Source organism: Aplidium turbinatum, chromosome 1 (genome assembly GCF_918807975.1).
Source record: "Aplidium turbinatum chromosome 1, kaAplTurb1.1, whole genome shotgun sequence".
Taxonomy (NCBI): Eukaryota; Metazoa; Chordata; class Ascidiacea; order Aplousobranchia; family Polyclinidae; genus Aplidium; species Aplidium turbinatum.
Window position 1 is genome coordinate 19,039,655 of NC_137472.1, and position 22,512 is coordinate 19,062,166.

The following is a 22,512-nucleotide window of genomic DNA, read 5'->3' on the forward strand; positions in this document are numbered from 1 at the left end:
AAAAGTTCACTGCGAAAACAAAGCTCCATTAAATTAACATCGTTTTGACTATATCCCTAAGTCTGCCACAAATTTTCTTTAAAACTACAACACTTTCTTTCCAGGGCTGGTAAAGACGCTTTTGTTAGCTTAACCATTTTGTTCGACAATTCATTGTTTTCTTATTAAAAGAGTCACATTTACCACATTATGCTGTGAAAATGCTCGTGTTGTTCTTAGACTTTTTCACAGTTTTTGTAGGTGCTACCACACAATGGAGAGTGTAGACTACACACGCTGCAATCACAAAAGCTGGTTTATTTCGCTTTTGAATCAAGATTGCTAAAACTAGGCTTTTCATGTCACTGAAACAACAAGGTTTGAGCCAGTAAACCTTCTACATTTTTAGATGTCGATGTTATTTGCCTCAATGTTAAATTGATATTGACATCACACGATTTAATCTCTACGTTTACGACTGAGGAAATACCAACATGAGAATAATCATAAAAACAACATCAAATTTCTCTTTAACAAGAAGTGATCGATACGAAATTGTTTATTTCATCAGAATTAACAAAAGGTTTGTGTGATCACATCGGTTTGTTTCAGTATGGAGCAGCATCCAATGTGCAGCCAATACAGTTGGCATCGTAATTTGGTATATCACACTTCATGTGGTCAAAACGGACGATGACTTTTTGTGAGGAAATTCATAAAAGTTTGATAGATTTAAATACGAAACAAAAAGGAACTAGTATTTTGAAGAGCTTGATTGTTTTTTTTTATTTATTTATTTTTTTTATTGGTACAAGGCAAAAGTATAAACTACGTCATTTTCTTTCCGGCACGTTGTCGACAAAAAATGAAAATTCTCATCAACCAGCTCGAAAGTCAAGCGAAGACAGACCACACAAGTTAAATTCTAAAACTAAAATATTTCCAAATCATTCTGGTGGCCAAACCGTTGTGCAAACGCAGTGATTGGTACAGGCAGCAAGTAATTACCCAATACCCAGTCAAAATTAATCCTTCATTACACAGATTCAACGTTTGCAGACTTTTAATTGATAAAAAAGGAGACTGCTGGTTGAGAATACTTGTCTCTTCAATGCACTGTAGTACAGTACATCCGTCTGACTGCAGTCAATGACGAGATGCGCTAGCTTTGATGTTCACTCCAGTCCATTGCAAATCCGAAAACACTCATAGCTCCAAAACTGTTTTTTATCAATATTGTGTTATAACTTGGCTACATACAAACATTTTCCTATCTCCTTTATAATTCCTTCCTTCAGTTATCTCCTTTTCTGTTCCTTCCTACTATTTTTTGAAAGCATTTTCTAGATTATAGATTAATTTCTTGCGTTCTTCCGGTGACTGTAGACTAGACTAACACAACATGTTTCCAGTCTACTTCCATAACAATCCACATGGCCAACAGAATCTGTGATACAAAACCTCTACAAGCAATTGTCTGGATTAATTTTGCTGATTGCTTTTGTTAGGTGGTGACTGATACTGCAGCTCAGTAGGCCTACTCTTTCGACCAAATTCAAAACAATCGCTTTTTAATATAAATTTTAGTCAAAATAGATGAAATTTTGCAACTGAAATAAGATCTTTCTTGAGGGAGTATACAAACAAGCGTTCTGCTGAAATATTTTTAGCTGATACTTCACAAAGTAAAAAGCAACTGAAAGAAAACAGATCACGTTTAGACAACATCTTTCAACAACTAAAGTTGCTTCTTCCTTTGTGTAGCTGCAACAAATTGCGTCGTCGTTCTGAATGCCTCTCAATGCATTGAACGCTCAGCTTCAAGTAAAGCTTCCCTTAGCAACGATTTTTGACAAGTTACTCTAGGATAGCATTTTAACATCATACTCATGTTTGATAAAAACAAAATAGAGTTTAAAATGTAAAAATCTATTTTTCCTAAATGCCCCTGGTGACTTAACATTTTTGTATTTATTTTGTGGTAGCAGTCTCTCTGTTGTAATCTAATGTTGACAGCTATAGGCTTCCTGTTGGGTTCTTGCATTGCTTTCAGATAGTTGAATTTTAAGTCTAGTACAAGTGACAGATTTCAGCGAGTGGTAACATTCTTACAAACTCGGATTGACATTTCCCATCGATTTCTAAATTTTACCAGAGATCGAGACCCGATATTAAATCGGCCGCCAATCTGCGCTTCGTCTGCCGCGCGTCTGTCATCAAATCTCTGGAACCCAATCTGTCGGTTCGTTTTCGCTTGACTTGACGCTAATTCGCGGTTTGTGATGGCTAGAGAGAGGGCGAGCGCTAATCCAGGAAATTTTGAGATTAAAGAAAAAAATGAGAAGTTGCCAATGTGGGCAAAACGCAAAACAAGGAAGTCGCTGATGACGAAAGAACCAGACACACAACCAGTTGACTAAAACAACAGTTTCTCCTAGAATATTTTTTCATTCATAACAAATACTCATGCAATGAATATTTTTTTTATGTATTTTTTATATTTTAGAAAAGTCTTTCAATGTCGCGTTTGACCCCAAAACCAGACAAACAATCGGTGGGTGACTGAAGTTAAAAAACATACCTTAAGTGTAAATTTTATCAGAAAGAAGACACGAATAGGATTGCCGGCAATGTTGTTTTTTTTTCACTCTACTCCATGTACAAATAAATCAGCAATAGCATTTTTCCACAATCTATAAATAATATATTATCATAGGCTACATTTGTGCGACAAATGGAAGGCGATGTTTTACACTAGCTTTTTATACAATTTTGCAAATATATAGTGATGTATATGCGTACCAGACGCTCTTATCTGTTTTCTTTCTCTAAAAAACAAATGAAAGACAAAAGCTGCACTTTTTCATTAGCAGCGATCTTCCGCGCAACGTTACGACTTGCTTTATGGCATTGCGTAAGTTGCTTGCACAAGTAATGCTGTGGAAGATAAGGGGTTTGGAATATCACATTTTTATGTCTGTGTCTAAATTTTTAAACATGATAGGCAAGGTCATCGTGCTTAACAAATAAACATGGACATGACATAATGATGAAAATATGATTGAAAACCAATATAAAACTTTCCCCAGCTAGCAAGAGTTGTCTTTTTGACGTCTGGATACGTTGAAACGACTAAGAAAGAGCATCTTTGGCTAGCCGAGGCCTGATACATGGTAGGCTTGTGACCTTCTCACACCTTACATAATGGTTGAAGCCTACCTCACAGCAGGGTGTTTGTTTTGCATAACATTTCCATGCAAGCGGTTGCAGAAGGCTCGTTTGAGCATAGAAAGTTCTGCAACAGCAAAAGCCTTTAGTTCCTATGCTTGTCACACCAATGTTTTTTTGCAAAGCACATTTTCAAAATGAAACAGAGAGTGATTGCAACAGGAGTGGACCACAGCTGTGATCTCAGTTATAAAGTTGATTAATGTTTCATCGATTCAACGTTAACTTATAAAACCGGATGGCTTTCCATCTGTTCACTAATTTTAGACACGCGTTGCGGTCCATCAAACCTGTGGATTTGCTAAATCGATTAATTAGCCGAACAGAATTTGTTACGAATCGTCGACTTAGAAAGGTCAATTTAACTGTTTTTTCATCATCGAAGCAACATGTAGAGTTTAATCAGAAACGGAGCAATTCTGGTCAGCTGTTGCAGGTCTTAGCAACTTTGCCCTCTGTCACTCTCAGACTGAATTCAAGAAATCTTTTCACAATCTTCCTTTCTTTCTAATGATATTTTTTAGAATAAATTGTCGAAGAGGATTGCAATTTCTCAGCTGCTGTTTTTCTCACTTTATCTGAATAAAGTCACTTCTTGTTTCCAGTGACATAATTGGATTTTCGCCCATTTCCACTAATCATATCCTTTTCAACCAACTTTATAACTGAGATCACAGCTGTGGTCCACTCCTATTGCAACCACTCTCTGTTTCTTTTTGAAAATGTGCTTTAAATGCGGACTGTAGACAGGTTAAGTCCGAGAGAAAGTTTTCTTCACAAACTTGCCATAAAACTTGATCACTGATCTCATAAAGGCTACTTGTTTGCTGCCATGTAAGATATGCTATCCAGTAATATGTTGCGTCTGTTGGGCAATGTATGCAGTCAGTGGCGTACGCAGGTATTTTTCATGGAGGGAGGGTTTTGAAAGAAAATTATGAGACCATTCTAATCGTAACCAACATTTAGTTCATGGCTGAAACAAAAGTGGGCTTATGACAGGTTTACTAAACGTAGACTTTTCATTGTGCTGATGATTAGGGCTACTTTGGTCGAGAAACCTTGACGAACATTAGCTTACGCTTTTTTTTGTTTATTGGTTAATGCAAATATGCAATGTAAATCGTGAAAGCAATCCACTGTCGATTCAAAATTTGGCCGGTGTTTCCTCTGGAGTACGAAAACGTTTTTCATTTGAGTTACATTCGTGGCCAAAAGTTTAAGACCAGACTTGATTTATGACGATTTTTGCATTACGTCATGATACTGCGTCAGACATTGTTTCAGTTGCATCATCTTTTTTCTGGATCGAAATCTGATGTAATCAGTCATTATTTAGCAAATATCAATTGAACATTAGCCAGTAGGGATTACTTTTCTGTATTATTTGTCTGCCTAAAATGGGTAAAATGTGCTCTCTTTCGGAGGTTCAGCGATGTCAAATTGTTGTTCTCCACAGGGAAGGCTACACAGAACGTCAAATTGGTGAGCAGCTTGGATTTAGTAAAACTGCTGTGCATTAGGCAATTGTGAAATTTAAGAAATCAGGAACTTATGCTGATGCAAAACGCAGTGGTTGTCCTTCAAAAACAACTTCTAGAGCTGACATCTTCATGTAAAGGCAAGTGGTGAAGTCTCCAACATGTTCAGCCAAACAAATCCGGGCCGATTTGAATGAAGCCGGTATTCCAGTCAGCAGGAGGACTGTTGGCCGCCGTTTAATTGTAAAATTTGGTCTGAAGTCATGAAAACCAGCAAGAAAAACGAGGCTTCCACCAGCGATGAAGAAGAAGGGCCTCCTGTTTGCATTGCAGCACAAAGACTGGACTTCTGCCCAATGGTTTAAAGTTTCATTTTCGGACGAATCAAGTGTCCAACAGTTTGGTGCAAGAAAAAGAAATGTCCGTCGACCCTCAGGAACACAATTTGATGAAAAGTATTGCCGGCAAACGATGAAACATCCACCAGGTATGATGATATGGGGAGCCATTTCGACCAAAGGGACAGCCAAACTCTTTTTTCTAAAACCAGGAACCACGATGACGGTCAGAAATACTTGAACTTAATGAAGGAGAAGCTACAACTGCACAATAATGCACATGTCGGTGTGGCAGTTAATGATTTTTATGCGAGATGGAGCCCTATGCCATCGTTTAAAGATAGTAACGGAGTTTTTTAGGGCTAAGAAAATTACTCTTCTGCAGTGGCCGGAGAACAGTCCCAATCTTAATCCTATCGAAAACTTTTTGACTTTTCTCAAGAATAAAGTTGCTGAAAAACATTCCTCGAGTATTCCTTCCCTAATTGAAGCAATCAAATTAGTCTGGATTCGTGAAATTCCTGAAGAACTTTGCAAAAATTTAATCGAAAGTATGTCCAGAGGAATCAAGGCCGCCATCAAAGCGAAAGGAGGACACACCAAATATTAAAAATTCGAGATTTTGATGAAAAATATAATCTAAAAGCTTATTACTTTATGTTATATATGGTTTAGCAAGAAATAAGTTAAAAAACGAGAAGAAATAGGTCGAAGAACTGATTTTCTCGAAATATGCGGTTTGGTCTTAAACTTTTGGCCACGACTGTACATTAAGATTGCATTTTGTAGCAAAAGGAATTTGAAATACTCGTTGTAGTGCTTTGCTTTTACTCTGGGACAGAAAAAGATGGGTTAAAGATGATAAAAATGTCTACAAACCCTGCGATTAATTATTATTTATTTACCAAACAAAACAAAATTTTGAAATAAGTTGTGTCTTGTTTGAAACACTCCTGAGTGAAAGCCGTCAGTTTATCTTAACGTAAACACTTTTTACGCAATTCCACGCATTTTTGTCTTCACGCTTGCTCCCTTGTAGCCTACGATCCTCATGCATAGGCATTTCATATTTCTTTTCAGCGCATAACGAAACCAAGTTGCTGAGATCTCGAAATCAAAGAAGATAAAAAAATTTCCCGTCAAAATGAAACAAAACATTGTTTTAAAAACGTTTCAACGCAACATTAAATTTGCTCATGCTAGGACCTAGGAGACGTCCAATCAAACGGTGGAAACTGTTGCCTACTAAAAAATTGGTTAGCCATCAGCGAAAAACAGACATGTTATTCAAGGTGGTGGTGAGCCTAGTCCACAATAGCTTACAGTTCAAGCAGCTGCACTGTACTTCTAAACAAAAAAGGAAGCAAAAATTTTAAAAATTTTGATGCCAGCTACTCAATTTTTTACTTTTTTGTTTCATCGCCGATAGTTTCTTGGCTATAATTGCAGTATCATCACAAAGACATGTTTACAAAACTTGATTTAAATAAAACCAAGAAAAATAGAGGATGACGCATTTAAGTAAAGCAATGATAAGCCATAAAACAACAGAAAAATTTCTAATATTAAGCTCAGTGGGGTTTAACCTCCCCCCCTTGGGTACGCCACTGTAGATAGTGGTAACATGTTCATGCCATTTACTTTTTTCTATAATATCTAATCCTTCTTTATTGTCCAATTGGTCAATACTTTTGGTAAAAGGTTTATCCATGGGCCATACCACGCTTCATCGCATTGTTATCACCTAAGAGCGTAACCTACTTGCTGACTTTGACTTACGTAGGCTACGTTGACTTACGTAGGCTACGTTGACTTTCGCGCGTACACACTGGACCTTGTAGCATAAAAAACAAAACAAAAAAACAGTATTAACTTTTCTTAAAAAAAGTCTTTCTCTCTGCAACTTAAACACAAGATCTAAAAGAAAAGGTGGACATTTAAAGTAGCCAATGAAGTATCACAGCCCATAGGATGTTTAAATTTACCACATGTGGGCAAATGAATTTTTCTTTAGCATATACAAAACATTACTCAGCAACAAACAAATTTTTTTCACAGTAAGTTTTGATGCTGTAGTAAAAAAGTTCTCAAATACTCGTATTAAACTTTTTTGAAGCTTTAAAAAAGCCAATATATATTATTCATACTTCATGACTTCAATACATTAGAAGAGAAATGTCTAAGCTGTAATCTTAAGAAATAACTCACCAAATTAGTTTGACTACAGACAGACCTGCCTAGTAGTTAATGCTAATATGATATCAGTGCTCGTAGCGGAAAAAATTGCCATATTGTTGGAAGATGATTCAAACACTATCAAATAAAGACCACTGATTACAGGTAGCCTAATGGTTAATAACACGTGGTGGTGATAAAATGTTTCAAAACAATTTATACGTATAGAAACATCAAATTGATGAAATAGATTGTAAGGAACAGTGTTTTTTGTATTCAGAGCATATACTGTAAAATTAGAAAAAGATGAACGGATTGTTGTTATTCGTGTTCTATAAGCTTAGAATACCGTTACCATAGTTACAAAACACAAATGATTCCTCATCAGCTTTAAACATTTGGATATGTTTAAACGTTGAAAAAACATTTTTGTAGTTTAATTCTATTACAAGACTGGTAATGGAGATGACACAAATACAATTTTGTATCGTGTCTCTCAAGACGCCCGCAGAAGGCACGGGCTGCATTATTGTAGTATTCATGTAAACTTTCTTGTCCAGAAGTTTCATTAGCATATTCCTCCAACATGCGTTTTAGATCAGTTATATTTTCAAGTGTCTGACTAAATTTATAATCTGCATTGTTTGCAAAACTTAATCATTGATTTTCACTTAAGATCTTGCTTAGTGTAGCCTACAGAACCTCAGTGTAATGCTGATCGGTTGTCATTAATCAAAACGTTGTAATTTACCTTGCCCTTATTCGATCAATAAGCCACATAGACTGGGATCTCATCATTCTGAAGGCAAAGTGTAAGGACACTATTGAAAAAAAAAGTCAGGGCGGGGGGTTGCTCATAAGTTACAAACAACTATTCTGTCAAGATGAAACTTTGGTATTTACAGTAGGTTGTATTTGGACTGCTTCAATAGCTCCGTTCCGCAGCCTTCCGATAAGGGTGTACTGCCCCACTGAGGCGAGGCCGACTGAGGCCGCTTGCCCTAATGCAAATTTATGATTACGTCATTTAACTTATAAAGATAGGGACTACCAATGTTCAGTTCAGCTTAACTTTAAATATTCGGGAAATTTAAACTATTTTGAAAGTTAAAAAAATCTTTAGTAAAGAAATAAAAAATACACTTTTTGATGTCTGCTATCAGACGAAGTCTGTTTGAGTTTACGGTAAAAGCCTTGATTTTATTTTTGCTTGCAAAGAAAATTACGATTGATTCAAAATAACTTTTTTAGTTAGCTTAAGCTCCACTTTATCAAATTTACATATTATAAATGTAAATTGAGTTTTTGTGACTTTTCCATAAAATATTAATATTCTCGGTAATCAATTTGAAATACTCTTTGATACAATTAAAAAGGCTTTCTCATATTGTGCACACGCTTGTATTAGATATTTTTGAAAAACTGTCTTCTGCAAAAGCTATGTTTGTTTTAGGAAGGGGGGGGGGGGGGGGAAGGTCCCCTCTAAAACATAAAAAAGTAACTTAATTTAAGGTGTATTTGCAAGGTCGGATTAATGTAGACCGACACATCATTGTGTATTATTGAAATCCTCCCCAAGGCTACTTACTGGATTCACCCATTAGGTTCTACCATGCATAGAGCTAATACTGAAAGAAATTAGGATACTGGTTTCAATAATTAAAACATGAGGCTTTATGTTTCTAAGGTGTGTCCCAGTTTTCCAAAGTTTTTGTCTTCTTAAACTGTTTGGTAATGTATTTTCTAAACCTATGTAAGGAAACAATGTGTGGTGATCCATCCGGTGTAAAATCAAGCGATGTGGGCACTTGGTCTTTCGCTGCCATCCTTGTTGTACAAACTATTTGCCATTTGTGTTTATACCATTCTTCTTCTCGCCGACAAAAACAAGTCAATTGAACTTGGTAGGACGACAAAAGGTTTGCAGTTTGCGATCACTTTCGTATCACACTATTCCTCCCTTACTCCGTTGTAGTGATGAACCGCTGCCGTTGCATCTTCGCGTTTACTAAACTTCAGTTTTCATTGATAGAGGCGTTCTGACGAAGCGTTATGTTTTGGCTAAGAGTAAAAATAAACTTAACCGCTTTTCGCGTCAGTCCAGATGAGAGTTGCCAGACGTTTCTAATAGTTTACAGATAAGAAATAGCCATTTTGTCTTGTTTATTGCAAATTTTGTGATATAAATTCCGCTTTGATCGATATTCAGTATTTTGGCTATAGGCTATTAAAAAATACTACACAATAAAAGCAAAATTTGCATCCATTGTATTTTGAACAATACATTATCCTCCTTCCCTTGCGTATGCCACTCCGGTTTAAAAACACTACTCCTACACAGTTGATCGTGCCACTGCTGTGAAGATGGTAGAAGAAAAGCAATTTTGAACCAAGTTACTTTTGAAATTTAGTCTTAGCCTACTTATGTAATTTTGGCTGCAACTTAAACAACAGGTGCAAAATATATATTAACGCTGTTAATGTAAGTTAGTTTCGTCTCTTCAGGTTTTAAAAATTTGTAGATTTTTGATTTTGATCCTCAGGCACCTCAGCGTATTCTGTTACTCTTGTTTTACCGACGATCGTAATTAGCCAGCAGGGAGAAATTGTTTTGGTACTGACCTTAACCAGCAACCTTGACAAGCTACGACTAGAAAAACGAAAAAAACATGCATATGGCTCATGGAGTGGATATTGGCCCGTTAAGAAGCATTGAACCAGAAAAAACATTGTGATATTCAATTACAGTTAAAACAGACAAAAATAAGCTTCCTCACGGCATCTTATAAAACAACAGAATATTTGAAAGGCATGACAGTCTGTGTTTGCGTATGTTGCAAATATTTTTCGACATACGAAGAGTTTCAACGTTAATCACGGTTCAAGCAACGGATATGAGTTTTCATTTTCTTAAAGTTTAAGTTCTTATGTAGATATGCTATTTGCTTCAATGGCAGCAGAAGAGTGCACTTCCACGGTTAAAATACGGTCACCACAAACATCAGAATAACACGGGATCATGTATTGGCTTAAAACTTCATAAAAGCCTACCTTGGTTAGGAGATTAGTGATCTTGCAGTTGAGCATAACCAATGATGATTCACATAATATTGTTTTGTGATCTTCATATAGTAGGCCTAAAGCTCTAAAAAGTTATGAATCAACAAGCCAAGCTCGAAACACTTGCTAAAACAGATGTGTTTTTTGATTTACAGTACTTCAATACTTTTCTCAAGCAGGCTTTTAGGAATGCCACACACAACAAAAACCGCCGTTTTTACATTGATTCAATCAATACAAAAACGATAGATTTTGCTGTTACTGTATTACACATCTTACCACCCGTATAGGCATATAGCTATCGCGTTTGAATTAAATCATTTTTAAGGATTCGTTGCTTCTTTAAACGAACACTCGAACAGCCAATCTATTTTCAGTGCCTCTTTGGAAAAGTTTTATGCTGCAGCATACGATATAAAATTTATTTTTGTGATTTATTGAGCAGGTAAGAATGATGCATTCTAAATAGGTTGTTATACTGTAGGCCCGTAGGGGTAGGCATGGCCACCTAAAGATACGGCCTGATTTGTCACATTTTGCAGAAATTTTCAGGTTTTTCTAACTTTGGGCAAACGTTTACATAAATTTTTCTAAAAATTAGATTTTGACGCTTTCTTTATTCTTTTCCCCAGATGACACAATAGGTTTTAACATTCTCACATGTTGAAAAACAAAGAAAACTTTATTTCGAAGATTTTAGTCAGACTGTTAATTTTCAATAACAGTCTGATTTAGCGTTTTTCAACTTACTTTTTCTCATTTGCTACTGCTTCCCCAAGGCAACAAAAAAGTTTTATGTCATTAGGAAACCGCAAAAAGTAAAAACATCTCAAAAAATGTCAGTCAAGCACTGGCAGTAGCTGTAATCAAAATCTGCAAAATGTGACAAATCAGGCCGCATCTCCAGGTGGCCATGGGGTAGGCTACTGTACAGAAGCAGGTTTAGGAAAGTGCTCCATTCAAAACTTCATAAAATTTACGCACGACCAAAAATGCGAAATTAAACTTAATCTTTGTCACTTTGTGCATGTTTATCGTAATTGTTGTTCGTTAGACAACACCAAATTGTTGCGCAACCGAAACATGTTGATGGATTGTGGGCATAAATTTATTTAAGATCTCGACCTAACTCTGCGCATCAAAATTTTGAATCGTGTCAAAATACGTTCGATTAAAATCAAAATGCCCTTAAACAATTAAAAAAGCTTGCAATTTATTTTTGAAAATTTGTTTTAACAAACAGTAACGTTCAATAACTTATAAGGGCAAATTAGTCAACTAAAAACAAGCAGACCGACTGCGGAAGACTCTGCCCCTGTTGCAAGCGCAAAATCTTGTTGAAAATAACCACCCACTCATAAATAATATCATTTGTATCAGTTTGAAAACTTTATCAATGCCTTATCATTGATCTGATAAAACTGAGCAGCTGACAACGAGAGATTTTGATAAATTGCAAAAACTTTCGACGGGGTAGCTTGGAACAGTTCATTACCTCCTGTCGTTCAAATCCTCTTAATAAATATTATTACAGGAAGGAGTCGTTTACGAAAAACTTTTTGAAAACGGTAATCTATTCTGCCACATGAAAATTATATGCAAAAAAAACCCATCAGAATTGGATTTTGTGTATGCTTCATCACGTTATAAGTTGTAGGCTAGCTGCTTCGGAGACCTACAGCATCGTAAGTCAAAACCAATGTATGCAGCGATCAATACAATAATTCAAGTTGAGCTCAATTATAAAAAGACCACTTTGATTTGATAGAAAGAAAATAACAAAAACCGTGTGACTGTGAAAAACAACGACTTCAAAACCATGCCGACATTGTATCACCTTTGATGTAGCCTAATCTGATGAATAGCTATGAAAAATTGATGTCGATTAATTTCAACAAAAAGATTGCAACGTAAAGCAATTGATTGCACTTGAAACCAAATAGAGCAATATATTTTTATCAATCACTATATGTCAAGAAAATCATTTCAAATTTAGCACTTATGATATAGTTGTTGCCGACCAAAACAATAGCCTACTCATCCCGCAAAAACGCTAATAGGCTATATCTTGATCCTGTTTGTATGTGGTCTGATGGTTCAGGTAAAGTGCTTGCTGTATTTGAAAATCTGCTTTTTGGTCTAGCCACTTTTTCTGTTCGAATAAAGTTAATTGCAATGGTTTAACAATAACAAGTCAGAAATAGCATTTTTTCCGAAACCTTTCAAGTGCCAGTACCGTAATTTGTTACTCTTAGAGTGCATTTTTTTCTTTATTTTTTAGATTTGTGGTCGCGTCAGGCAGACATGAAGTAAATTACATTCTTTCCCAATCAATGCATGTGTTATTTTCTTCGAGGTATGGTCAGTTGGTCACTTATACTTGTTGTTGTAACAAACCTGCCACACCAACGTTTATATTTCCTTTCAAACCTTTTGCCTGGTTTTTCTGATTTATTACATGTTAGCAACATCTAGCGGACGTGACAACCCTGCCTTGAACTTTTTTTTTTTTTTAAATATGGAACGCTTCACGATTTTGCGTGTCATCCTTGCGCAGGGGCCATGCTTAAAAACCTGAAAATTTGTCTCAAGCAGAAGGCATCCAGCGGTTGTAAAGTAAGTTTAAATAAACCGGAAGGTGGCTTAAAGGTATAGTGGCAATTATACAGTTGGCTGTCAGCTTTTACCATTCTTTTTTAAAAACAAGAACATGATCCGATTAATATGAAGTTCCTGCGAAGATTGTATAGAACCATCTGCAAAAGTCGTCACGATTCACGATTTCAAACAAGCTCCATGTTTTAAGCTTAATTGAGTAATTCGTTTAATGTCAGTTTATAGAGAGTTTAATTCGGAAAATAAACATTTAAACAAACATGGAGAGGTGTGGCTAAATCTTGTAAAGTCTAAACGAAAATTAAAATACGTTCGTTTTGCAGTTGTAAATCAGCACTTAGTTAGCTAGTACAGTTTTAAAGAAAGTTACAACTGAATTTATTCAAACCCAGAATTTCAAGCCACATTTTTTCAAACAATCTTGGTCGAATTCCAAAACTTGTTTGAAGGAACGAATCTTTCACCTTAGTTTTTAAACCAAGTGTTAAACAACAACAGTTGGAGTGGGCAACTCATGTCAGTCAAAATTAACAAAAGCACACCCTCGGCCAGCAAATCAGATCCATTACATATTTCTGCAGACGTTGAATCAATGTAAAAGCTCATTGGCTTGCTAGCTTTTATTTTGACAATACTAAGTATTACAAAAAAATATTAAATGGCGCAAAGGCCAAAGCCAACATCTAAGAAGATGGTCTTCTAGACATCAGTTTTATATACCATAGGCTACTCACACAAAATATCGAACGTATTTTAGCCAAGTGTTTACTGCACGATTTATAATATTTTCGTATCAAAATTAGCATTAAATTGCCATTAATGAGTTAAACTTCCTGAATCAATAATAATTGATCAAGTGTTACAATTATTGTAAAACTTGCAAAGAATTGCCCAATTAAACAACCAAGTTTTAAGATTGCAATCTAGAAGACTCGGTCGCAAAGTCTAAAGGCGATCGCGCCTGAAGAAACCAAGCAATGATTGTTACCAAACAAACAAACTAGGTATTGAAATTGTTAATCAACTTTTCTGGTTTGGTTTGTCACGTTTGACTGAGGCTATAAACAATAGACCAACAATTTAAATCATTGACTAAATCATCAGATCGATGATTGCTTTCGTTGCCCAAGCTAAGCTCATCCATGCAGGCATTATTGATTGGAATCAGAGTTGACAACAACTGAAGAAGTGTCCTCATCAGTAGCCCTGGTATCATCCATCACAGGTTTATTGTTATCTTGAACTGGTGAGTTTTCTTTTAACTTCTTGATTTCGGCCAAACACGATTCAACCTTCTTCTTTAATCCTGCAGAATTTCAAAAGAAAATCAACCTAACTGTTGTGCCACAACAGAAACTGAAGAAAATGAATCCACAAAACATTGAGATCATGCCAGAAAAAGTTGCGCCATGTAGCAACATAATTCGGCACGTATCACAGTTACACTTTCGAGAAGCTTCAAATGGAATTACACAATGTGTGTTCAATGCGGCAGGAACAAAACATAATGTGGGCAGTGGCACATCAAACAGTTACGGCAGCCTGTTTTGTTAGTCGTGGAGGTAACTATAGATGGAGGTCCTACAGTAGGCTAATGTGAATATTCGAAATTTTACTGTGTGTGAAATTTTGATGGAGGCAAAGTGTCGCGCTCTTTGGCTTTTAAAATTGTAACAAAAAATGATGACAGGTAAAAGTAGCCTAAATGACCCCTTCTTTTCTACTTTACACCACTGTTTTTTGTTGTTGTTTGATTCGATGAAGTCTGCAACACATCTGAGAAAAGATTAAATGTAGGTTACATGCAGTACATGGTGACCTGGTATACAACTATAGTACACATGGTAATAGTTTTGACATTTTTTTGAGAAACCAGTAAGTTTGAAGTGATGATTCAGTGATAATTACATTTTGACAGTTAGCTTCTCATAACTAGCATTTCAAAGAGATATAACGCAGCCTACATTTAGACCACAGTTCGAAAAAAAAAAGAAGATATAGATATGCAGCGTGTGCAATGGCAACGTTTATGTAGACTACATTGTATAATGTACAGTTGTACACGGTAGCCACTTTAACATGAAGAAATTCTGCCACAGCCACTAAAACCTCAATCAGCAGCTACATTGTCCGTGACGTGGAAGTGGCCACCGTCATTGTGACTCTTCTAGCACTCAGCTAGAGAGTTGTGCTTGCTTTGAACTTTTTTTGGTAATTACAGAAAAAAAAGGGTAGAAATCGAACCAATGTCATCGAAACGACTACTTCCCTAACCGGTTAGGTCACGTTGAACCGGTTAGGTCACGTTGAACCGGTTAGGTCACGTTGAAGACCGCGAAACGTCCACTTAATTTACTTTCTACTCATCTACTGCTTTTCGGGCTTGTTCACGTCAAGGAAAACGTAGCTACAATTGGTTGATGGGTTTGAAGTTTAAGTGGCTGTGGCAGAATTTTGTCATGTTCAAGTGGTTATCTTTGTACAAAGGTCGCCACGCTATAATACTTTTGGTAAACCAGTCAGTCAAATTAGTAGCTTAAGTTTCTACCATGAACAACTGATTGATGATGGGTAGAACTGGACTCTAGCATGAGTTGAAAGTTCTTGACGGATTCATGTGCTTCAGCCTCTCTCAACCTGCATCTCTTGATCTCCTCCTCCAGGAATGAAAGCTGTTGGGATAAGGAGTTGTTGTCTTCTTCTAACTTGTCAATCTGGAACGCAAACTTAAGGTCATTTTGATGAATGTTAATGGCTAAATAAGCAGCTTAGAAACTTATTTTTGTATCAAAAGTGTTGAGCTATAGCTAGCTTAAAGCATGAGCAAATAAGGAAACCACTCAAAGCTAACGCAGTAACTAGTGTGTCGTATTGAAAATTTGCAAAGGTGTTAAACTATATTCTACTAATAGTAATATAAAGATACTTGATGAAACCTGCTTATGGATTGCCAAGTTTAAAAGTATTATAAACGCTTATACGTTTGAGCCACCACACTGATTCACGCTGCACTTCCAATGCTTGGTGTTCATTCTGCATTGTGTTTTTGCAAGAACCTTCTAAAAATGAGCAAACCTTGTTCTTCAGCATAATTTCCTCATCTCTATCTTTGTTGGATAGTTGAGTTGCTTGCAACAGCAGTTGCCTGTTTAACGACACAACCTGTCAAAGCATCAGCACTGGTTTATTTATTAAATCATCAGCATCATCAATTGCTTCCACACGTCACATTCTTCGCTTCGTTTTTTGCTTCTCCGATGCTTGGCAAGAGGATAAATCCATTAGGATCAACGATTGGCGCAATTAACCATTTAACCAAACATGATACTGCTAAGTGCGTTAGTTCTGTGGGCCTGACTCACCATATTAGCCCCTTGGTATTGCCATGAATAAATACAAGTCGAAATGATGTAAAACAGTGGGCTGACTTGTCAAGCGTAGGAGATTTATTAAATAGGTTTTCAAAATATTTTAATTTTTGCTTTATTCGAACATTTATGAGGTACTAAGAATGGTTTTAAGCATTATCAGTAGCCTACAGTAATATTATAACTGAGGCCAGCTTTGTCATAAAGTGGTGAGATTGTCTGACGACCGAAAGGATCTCCCATCGATACTCATGTCAAGCACCCGTCTGTGCCTTGATATAGCTCAAAGTGGACACAAAGATTCTAATCTTGATATCCATGAAATCCCATCCACTTTAACATTAGTAAATACCATAGACATGCTGACCTGTTGACTTAAGTCCTGTTTTTCATGCCTGAGGTGCAAGATGACTCGTTTGAGATGTTCTTGGTTGCTCACAAATTCTTTGTTTACGTTGGCAGCAATCTTCAGGTTTCGTTCTAAACGCAATTGTGCTTCCTTGGTCTGATGAAGCAAGAAGATTATAAATAACTCAATTGATACGCAACTCTCCAATTAGAAATAATACCCATTAATGCAGTTGATTTTTACCAATGTGGACTATCTCACTCCTGTTGCGTAAAGGAAAAAATAAATTATTCGAGCACCCTGCATGTTCAAGAAACCAAAACGCCCTTTTCTTAAGTTGCTTGTGCGTAGCGCAACTGTAAAAAATATGCACAAAACGGGCAATGACAGTAGACCCTATTTCTGCAACAACACAACCTGTTCAAGTTGTTTGTTTATATTGTCGGATATGGATCGAATGTGTTCGATTTTGCCGTTAAACAAGGATGATGACTGTTGGGAAGCAACAAGCTTCTGTTCGCATTCGCTCAGCTTCTTTTCAACAGTATTTCTGGAAAACAAACAAGTTACAAAGATATGCGTTGATAAAAGACACAACTTTTCATTCAAGAAATTAGGTTCTTGGAAAGTATCCGCCGGGCTTCAATAACAACTGTACAATAGTGTCAAGCGATCAGGTTAACAGTCCGCTTTTAAAAAACGAAAAAATGAAATGGGAGCAACTCCAGTTTATAATTAGGATAAACGCATAAAAAGGCGTTAACCTTTGAGTATGCAATGAACTGGATTCAACTGTAGAAGCTTTCACGCAATCAACATTATTAAAGATTGAGAGCCCACAACAGTGTTTCCTAACCTCTTCTACTTTAGGGCGCACCTGTACAGTGTACACTTCTAAAAATGAAGTGAAGCGAGCCCAATTTTGTTTGGGCACAGAGGCATTTTTCTAGCAATTGCTTGCAAGTTTTTATTTAATAAGCCTTACAGTTATATTATCTTTAAAGTACTGTATGCTCAACGAGAAGCCGCCACACACTTTTAGTTTTCATGCATTAATAATATGAACCATTTGTCTTTAATTATAAACGTTATACAGATTTTATGAATAACTTTTGCACTTTCTTGCGGCACACCTGGCCACCTTCCATGAAGCTCCAATGCGCCGCGGGACAAAGGCTAAGAAACGCTCGCCCACAGCGTAGTCACAGGTTAATTATTTAATTTTTACATGGAAGTTTTGTATGTGATAATGTGCTTTTTCAATCCTGATATAGTTTCTTCAGAGGCTTCAAGGGCAATTTTTAGTTTCTTGTTTTCCTCTTCTACTTCGTTATTCTTTCTTGTGCTTTCGTATGAAACAAGCTTCTTCTCGAAATCTTCACATCGGTGGTCAGACTTCTGAAAAAAGAGAGCTGCTATTCAGAGACTGGACATCTGCAACGTGATGCAATCCTTAAACTGTGTTTTCAGTTTTCATTTCACGACCAGCGTGCAATATGTTCATCCATGGCCACCTGGAGATGCGGCCTGATTTGTCACATTTTGCAGATTTTGATTACAGCACTGCTAGTGCTTAACTGACAGTTTTTGAGATGTTTTTACTCTTTGCGGTTTCCTAATGACAAAAAACTTTTTTGTTGCCTTGGGGAAGCAGTAGCAAATGAGAAAAAGTAAGTTGAAAAACGCAAAGTCAGACTGTTATTGAAAATTAACAGTCTGACTAAAATCTACAAAATCAAATTTTCTTTGTTTTTCAACATGTGAGGATGTTAAAACCTATTGTGTCATCTGGGGAAAAGAATAAAGAAAGCGTAAAAATCTAATTTTTAGAAAAAATTATTTAAACGTTCGCCCAAAGTTAGAAAAACCTGGAAATCTCTGCAAAATGTGACAAATCAGGCCGTATCTTTAGGTGGCCATGGTTCATCAATCTAAAGAAGTTGTTGATGACCAGTATCTTGCACATACTTCGTTTCAATGGAAAAAATTTAACAGAACAAAAATAAGCAGTGTATTTTTACCACACAAAAAATAGAAAATTGACTTGACAAGTTTTTACTTGTGTATTCATAGGCGTCGATTTTTTCTTAGAAGAGAGGAATTCTGGGTGGGCGAGGGTTTTCCAACAGATTTCATTGAATGTGTATGTTTGCAAATTCGCAATGGTTAGTCTTTCTCACAACTTTAGACCTTTTGAAAGCTGGTTTTAAGAATGCGCAAACAGATGTTTGACTTTGCTTCATGTTTAACTTTTCAATAATGAAATGACAACATCGCGCGGTGCCCCAATTTATACCCAGCAACATGTTTGTGAGAAAAGACTTGTAAAAAGCGATTGTTTCAGTACCGTACGACGTACGTGTTTAGTTTGTATCGGTTATTTTATTGTCATGTTCATTATGATGTCATATTCATATTCTCTTACACTGACACGGAACTGAAGTTTGATTGCGACGTAACGAAAGTGAGACCATTCGGAGAAAAGATCAAACGTGGCTTTCTCTCACCAGGAATTGTCGGCTGTGGCAGTTGCAGTAGCAACAACAATGCAGTGAGTACTGAAAATGGTTTGCAGATGCTGATTTTCGTTTCTAACCGCGACGATATTCAATATGTAGATAGAGGAAACGTACGACATGTGCTTTTAGAAGAGAGGAGTGCGGTGAATGCGCGCATCCGATTTAGCGTTTCAAGTACAGACACCCTTGTCAGCGCAATTTCGATTATCACGAAAAGCTAGGCCACGCGGATTCTAATTGTCTTGGCTTTCTGCTCTAGACAGGTTTTCAACGTGCGACGTCCCAAGAGAGAGAGAGAGAGAGAGAGAGAGAGAGATGGGTTCGGCGGTTTTACAGCGTATTGGCTTGATGTCAAATCGTGCCCAAACGCCTTTTTTTCAACGCAGCGTTGTTGCGGAATTGCTTTGTTCTGTCGGATACCTAGCCAGAGACATAGCGTAAAACAAGAAGTTGCGCTGCAGTTGGTTGGATAATTCAGCGTTTAACAAAAACAGAAATAATTGTAACGAATAACACTTCATAAGTGTCATGAAAACAGGGTGGACGAAACATATTTTTCCCAGTGCCCACCCTAGTTTCACGGCAGGTCGGGTGCCGCCCACCCGGCCCACCCTATTTCGAGGCCTATGTGTGTATTAATAAGCCGTGTTAATTGCCTCCCCCTGGACGGGGGACCCACTCATTTTAGTCTGTTTAATAAACAAAAAAGCTGCTGCAAAAACTCAATATTCAATACCTTACATCATGCAAGGCTGTATTTACTGCTTTTAAAACCTCCAGTTGGCAACCCACCTCTGCCTAGGAGCCCATTCATAATACCATACAAGGTGTTTCTAGTCAACAAAGCGAAAAATTTTGAAAAGATCGACAAATCTAAACAAATTAATAAAAATAATGAAAAATCACGACGTTTGCCCGTCGTTTGGTACATGTCTTATATTGGGACAAACGAGGCAAAAAGTAGGTAGTGCTGCAGCGTCACAGCACCTTTACACGAGCCGTCACTGTTGGGCATGCATAGTTTTAACAGTGGGTTGAGGGAGTCTAAAGTTTGTTGTGTCTAAAAATAATCAACAAAATGATGCAATAATTGAAGTAAACACTGTTCTTTCAAATAGCCTAGTAGTTGAATAATACTGTATGATAATTAATATGACAAATTTCAGTGGTAAACGAGATAAGTTACAAGTTAAATGTGCCGTAAAAATGCTACCGGTGAAGATGGGGACATCTCAAATAGATTTTCAAAGTTCTAGCCTGCTGAAAGGCTACACCACACTGGTCTATACAAAGTTTCAAGAAACACATTATTACTTTTAAATTATTACTAACTTTTAAAAGTTTAAACCAAAACTTCTAGTACATCAATCCAATTTTAATTTGATTACATACAAAGTGTGCATCTTGATGAAAAAAAACTATTGCTCCTAAAAATGCCCAAAAAGTAACCAAAACAAAACTATATGTATAATTTTCAAAAATACCTGGAGGCAAGCCCCTCCAGTCCCCCATACCCTCTTTCACCTTTTTGGTGATTAAATTTTGCATTTTCCATTTATTTTTTAAATGTTGCTTTGTTAAAACACTGACCCTTTCTAAACTTTTTCTAGATTTGCTTACTGCATTGTCGGCATAGCCTATTAATTATTTACTTTTAGAAAATCTTAAGACTTGTTTACTCTTTGCTAAAATAATATATATATGTAAATTTTTTTCCCACATGCATTGAAAGTGCTTGAGGCCCTAAACGCTTTTATGTCCTATTTTTAAGCAACATAACTAAACTTAAGGACCTACTAGTGGGTTTCAGGGGCGCCTGAGATGATGCTCACATGGCTGGGTGGGTTCACAGCTTTTCAAACAGGGACCCCAAGGAAGTAATAGCAATAGGTTTGTGATACCTGCAACTTTAACACAACGTCTTCCAAATTATTTTCTAGCTTCATATGATCTAGTTCCATCGTTTCTAACCTTTCTTCAAGGGATTTATTTGCTTTTCGAAAGTAACGCAACTCTTCAATGACCTGAAAAATGACACTATTTATACAACTATAAGGATCAAGGTTGAACTAACTGGTAAAGGTGGTGGTCGGTAGTCTGTGGCAGAATTAGTGGTGTGATACTGATGATCCCAGCTTCATGGGTGAAACACAATGTCTACCGCTGTCAATTCTTGTTATAATCGGCTGCCTAGAAACATAGCCTATACCGCTAGTTGGTTGGATGGTCTGAATGGTTGGCGTGGAAGCTACACCGTTATGGTTAACGATTGGCAATTGCTCGCTGTGCTAGTGAGTACTCAGCCTTGCGCTGATAGCTAGGAAGAACGCTCCCTTCTACAAAAAACAGGTGAAATTGTATTTTGTTGTGGTTTTCAGTTATGGTACAAGCTAAAACACAAAACAAACTAATCCAAAAAATCATTTCTAAGAATTTAAAGTAAACAAATAAATGTAATGCATGGTTGCTTGAATAAAGTTAAGAACGAAGTGAAGAAATTGAAGTTAAAAAACAGCCTACCTGTAAAAACGTGTCTCTTTGATGCAGTAGTAAAGAATGATTGAGGTTGGACATTATCACAAATTGGTTTTAGACAAAACTGACTTAGACTGGACCAGTAAAATGATGATGAGCTGCAGCCTGCAAGTAAAACTACAAACAAGTAGAGGTGGGCAGTAGCACATTACGTTTGTAGCGCCACTCCTAGAACACTATTGTTTAGTAGCGATAGCTGTATGCATAGCGTCACTACAATTTTAATACAGTAGTGATAATGCCATTTAATTCAATGTTACTGTAGCAGAGAATAGAGAGGCGCTACTTTGACTTCAGTATTGCATTTGCTACTTTCCTATTTAATGTAAAAAAATAAATCACTTTTAAAAAAAATGAATCACCTCTCTGTAGCACCATATGTACTGGACCAGAATACAATATAATAAAGTTTTTTGATGAAACACAAGAGCACAAAAATAAAATTTCATCTATAACTTGTTTCCATAACAACATTCAACTGGAAGTGTAAATGAATGTGGTAGCCTACTGAAGGGTGATAAAATTCATTTTCAAGGTCATTTTGACTTTACAATGTATAATACGTAAATAGAGCTTTCGAGTAGGCTATCAATTTAAGATAAAAGTAGCATGCACTACTTTTGGTTTGCCTAGCGGTAGCGCGTTATGTACTTTTTATCGACTGCAGTAGTAAGTAGCGCCACTCTTTTGGCATAGCATGCTACTTTTAAACTAGCAGATGTCCACATCCGCAAAGAAGTACGAAAGCTCAATAAAAACAGACTTCTCAGAACAACCCAATTTGACCAGTTTATATCCTATCAGTTATAAGCTTCACATCCCTTGCTTCTGCAAGTCACTAAGGATCACTACCTTGTAAACACC

At 36.6% G+C, this 22,512-nt stretch overlaps 1 protein-coding gene and 1 pseudogene across 2 annotated transcripts; both read right to left on the bottom strand.

Annotated features, from left to right (window-relative positions):
* Window positions 1-12,773: 12,773 nt before the first annotated feature.
* Window positions 12,774-12,861, bottom strand: LOC145784978 (U6 spliceosomal RNA; annotated as a pseudogene).
* Window positions 12,862-13,061: 200 nt separating this feature from the next.
* Window positions 13,062-22,486, bottom strand: LOC145771121 (uncharacterized). 2 transcript variants are annotated; one of them, XM_082582864.1, is made up of 9 exons: window positions 22,011-22,486; window positions 21,634-21,753; window positions 21,015-21,137; window positions 17,823-17,992; window positions 17,012-17,144; window positions 16,613-16,750; window positions 15,953-16,039; window positions 15,426-15,591; window positions 13,062-14,183 (listed from the first exon to the last, which is right to left on the bottom strand). In XM_082582864.1, the coding sequence occupies exons 2-9, from the start codon at window positions 21,685-21,687 to the stop codon at window positions 14,029-14,031; spliced, it is 1,026 nt and encodes a 341-aa protein (XP_082438990.1). In that variant the 5' UTR covers window positions 21,688-21,753; window positions 22,011-22,486; the 3' UTR covers window positions 13,062-14,028. The 2 variants fall into 2 exon arrangements, with proteins under 2 accessions (XP_082438990.1, XP_082438985.1); XM_082582859.1 differs by having other exon boundaries at window positions 21,634-22,486.
* Between the last annotated feature and the right edge of the window lie 26 nt (window positions 22,487-22,512).

Bases quoted from the DNA above. Each gene is read 5' to 3' on its own strand.
- LOC145771121 (XM_082582864.1), bottom strand. From the start codon at position 21,687: ATGTCCAACCTCAATCATTCTTTACTACTGCATCAAAGAGACACGTTT. The intron at 16,751-17,011 runs GTTGTGTTGTTG...TTGCTTCATCAG, and splicing joins TAAACAAACAACTTGAACAG to ACCAAGGAAGCACAATTGCG. The intron at 14,184-15,425 runs GTAGAAACTTAA...GAAATTCTGCAG, and splicing joins TCATCAATCAGTTGTTCATG to GATTAAAGAAGAAGGTTGAA.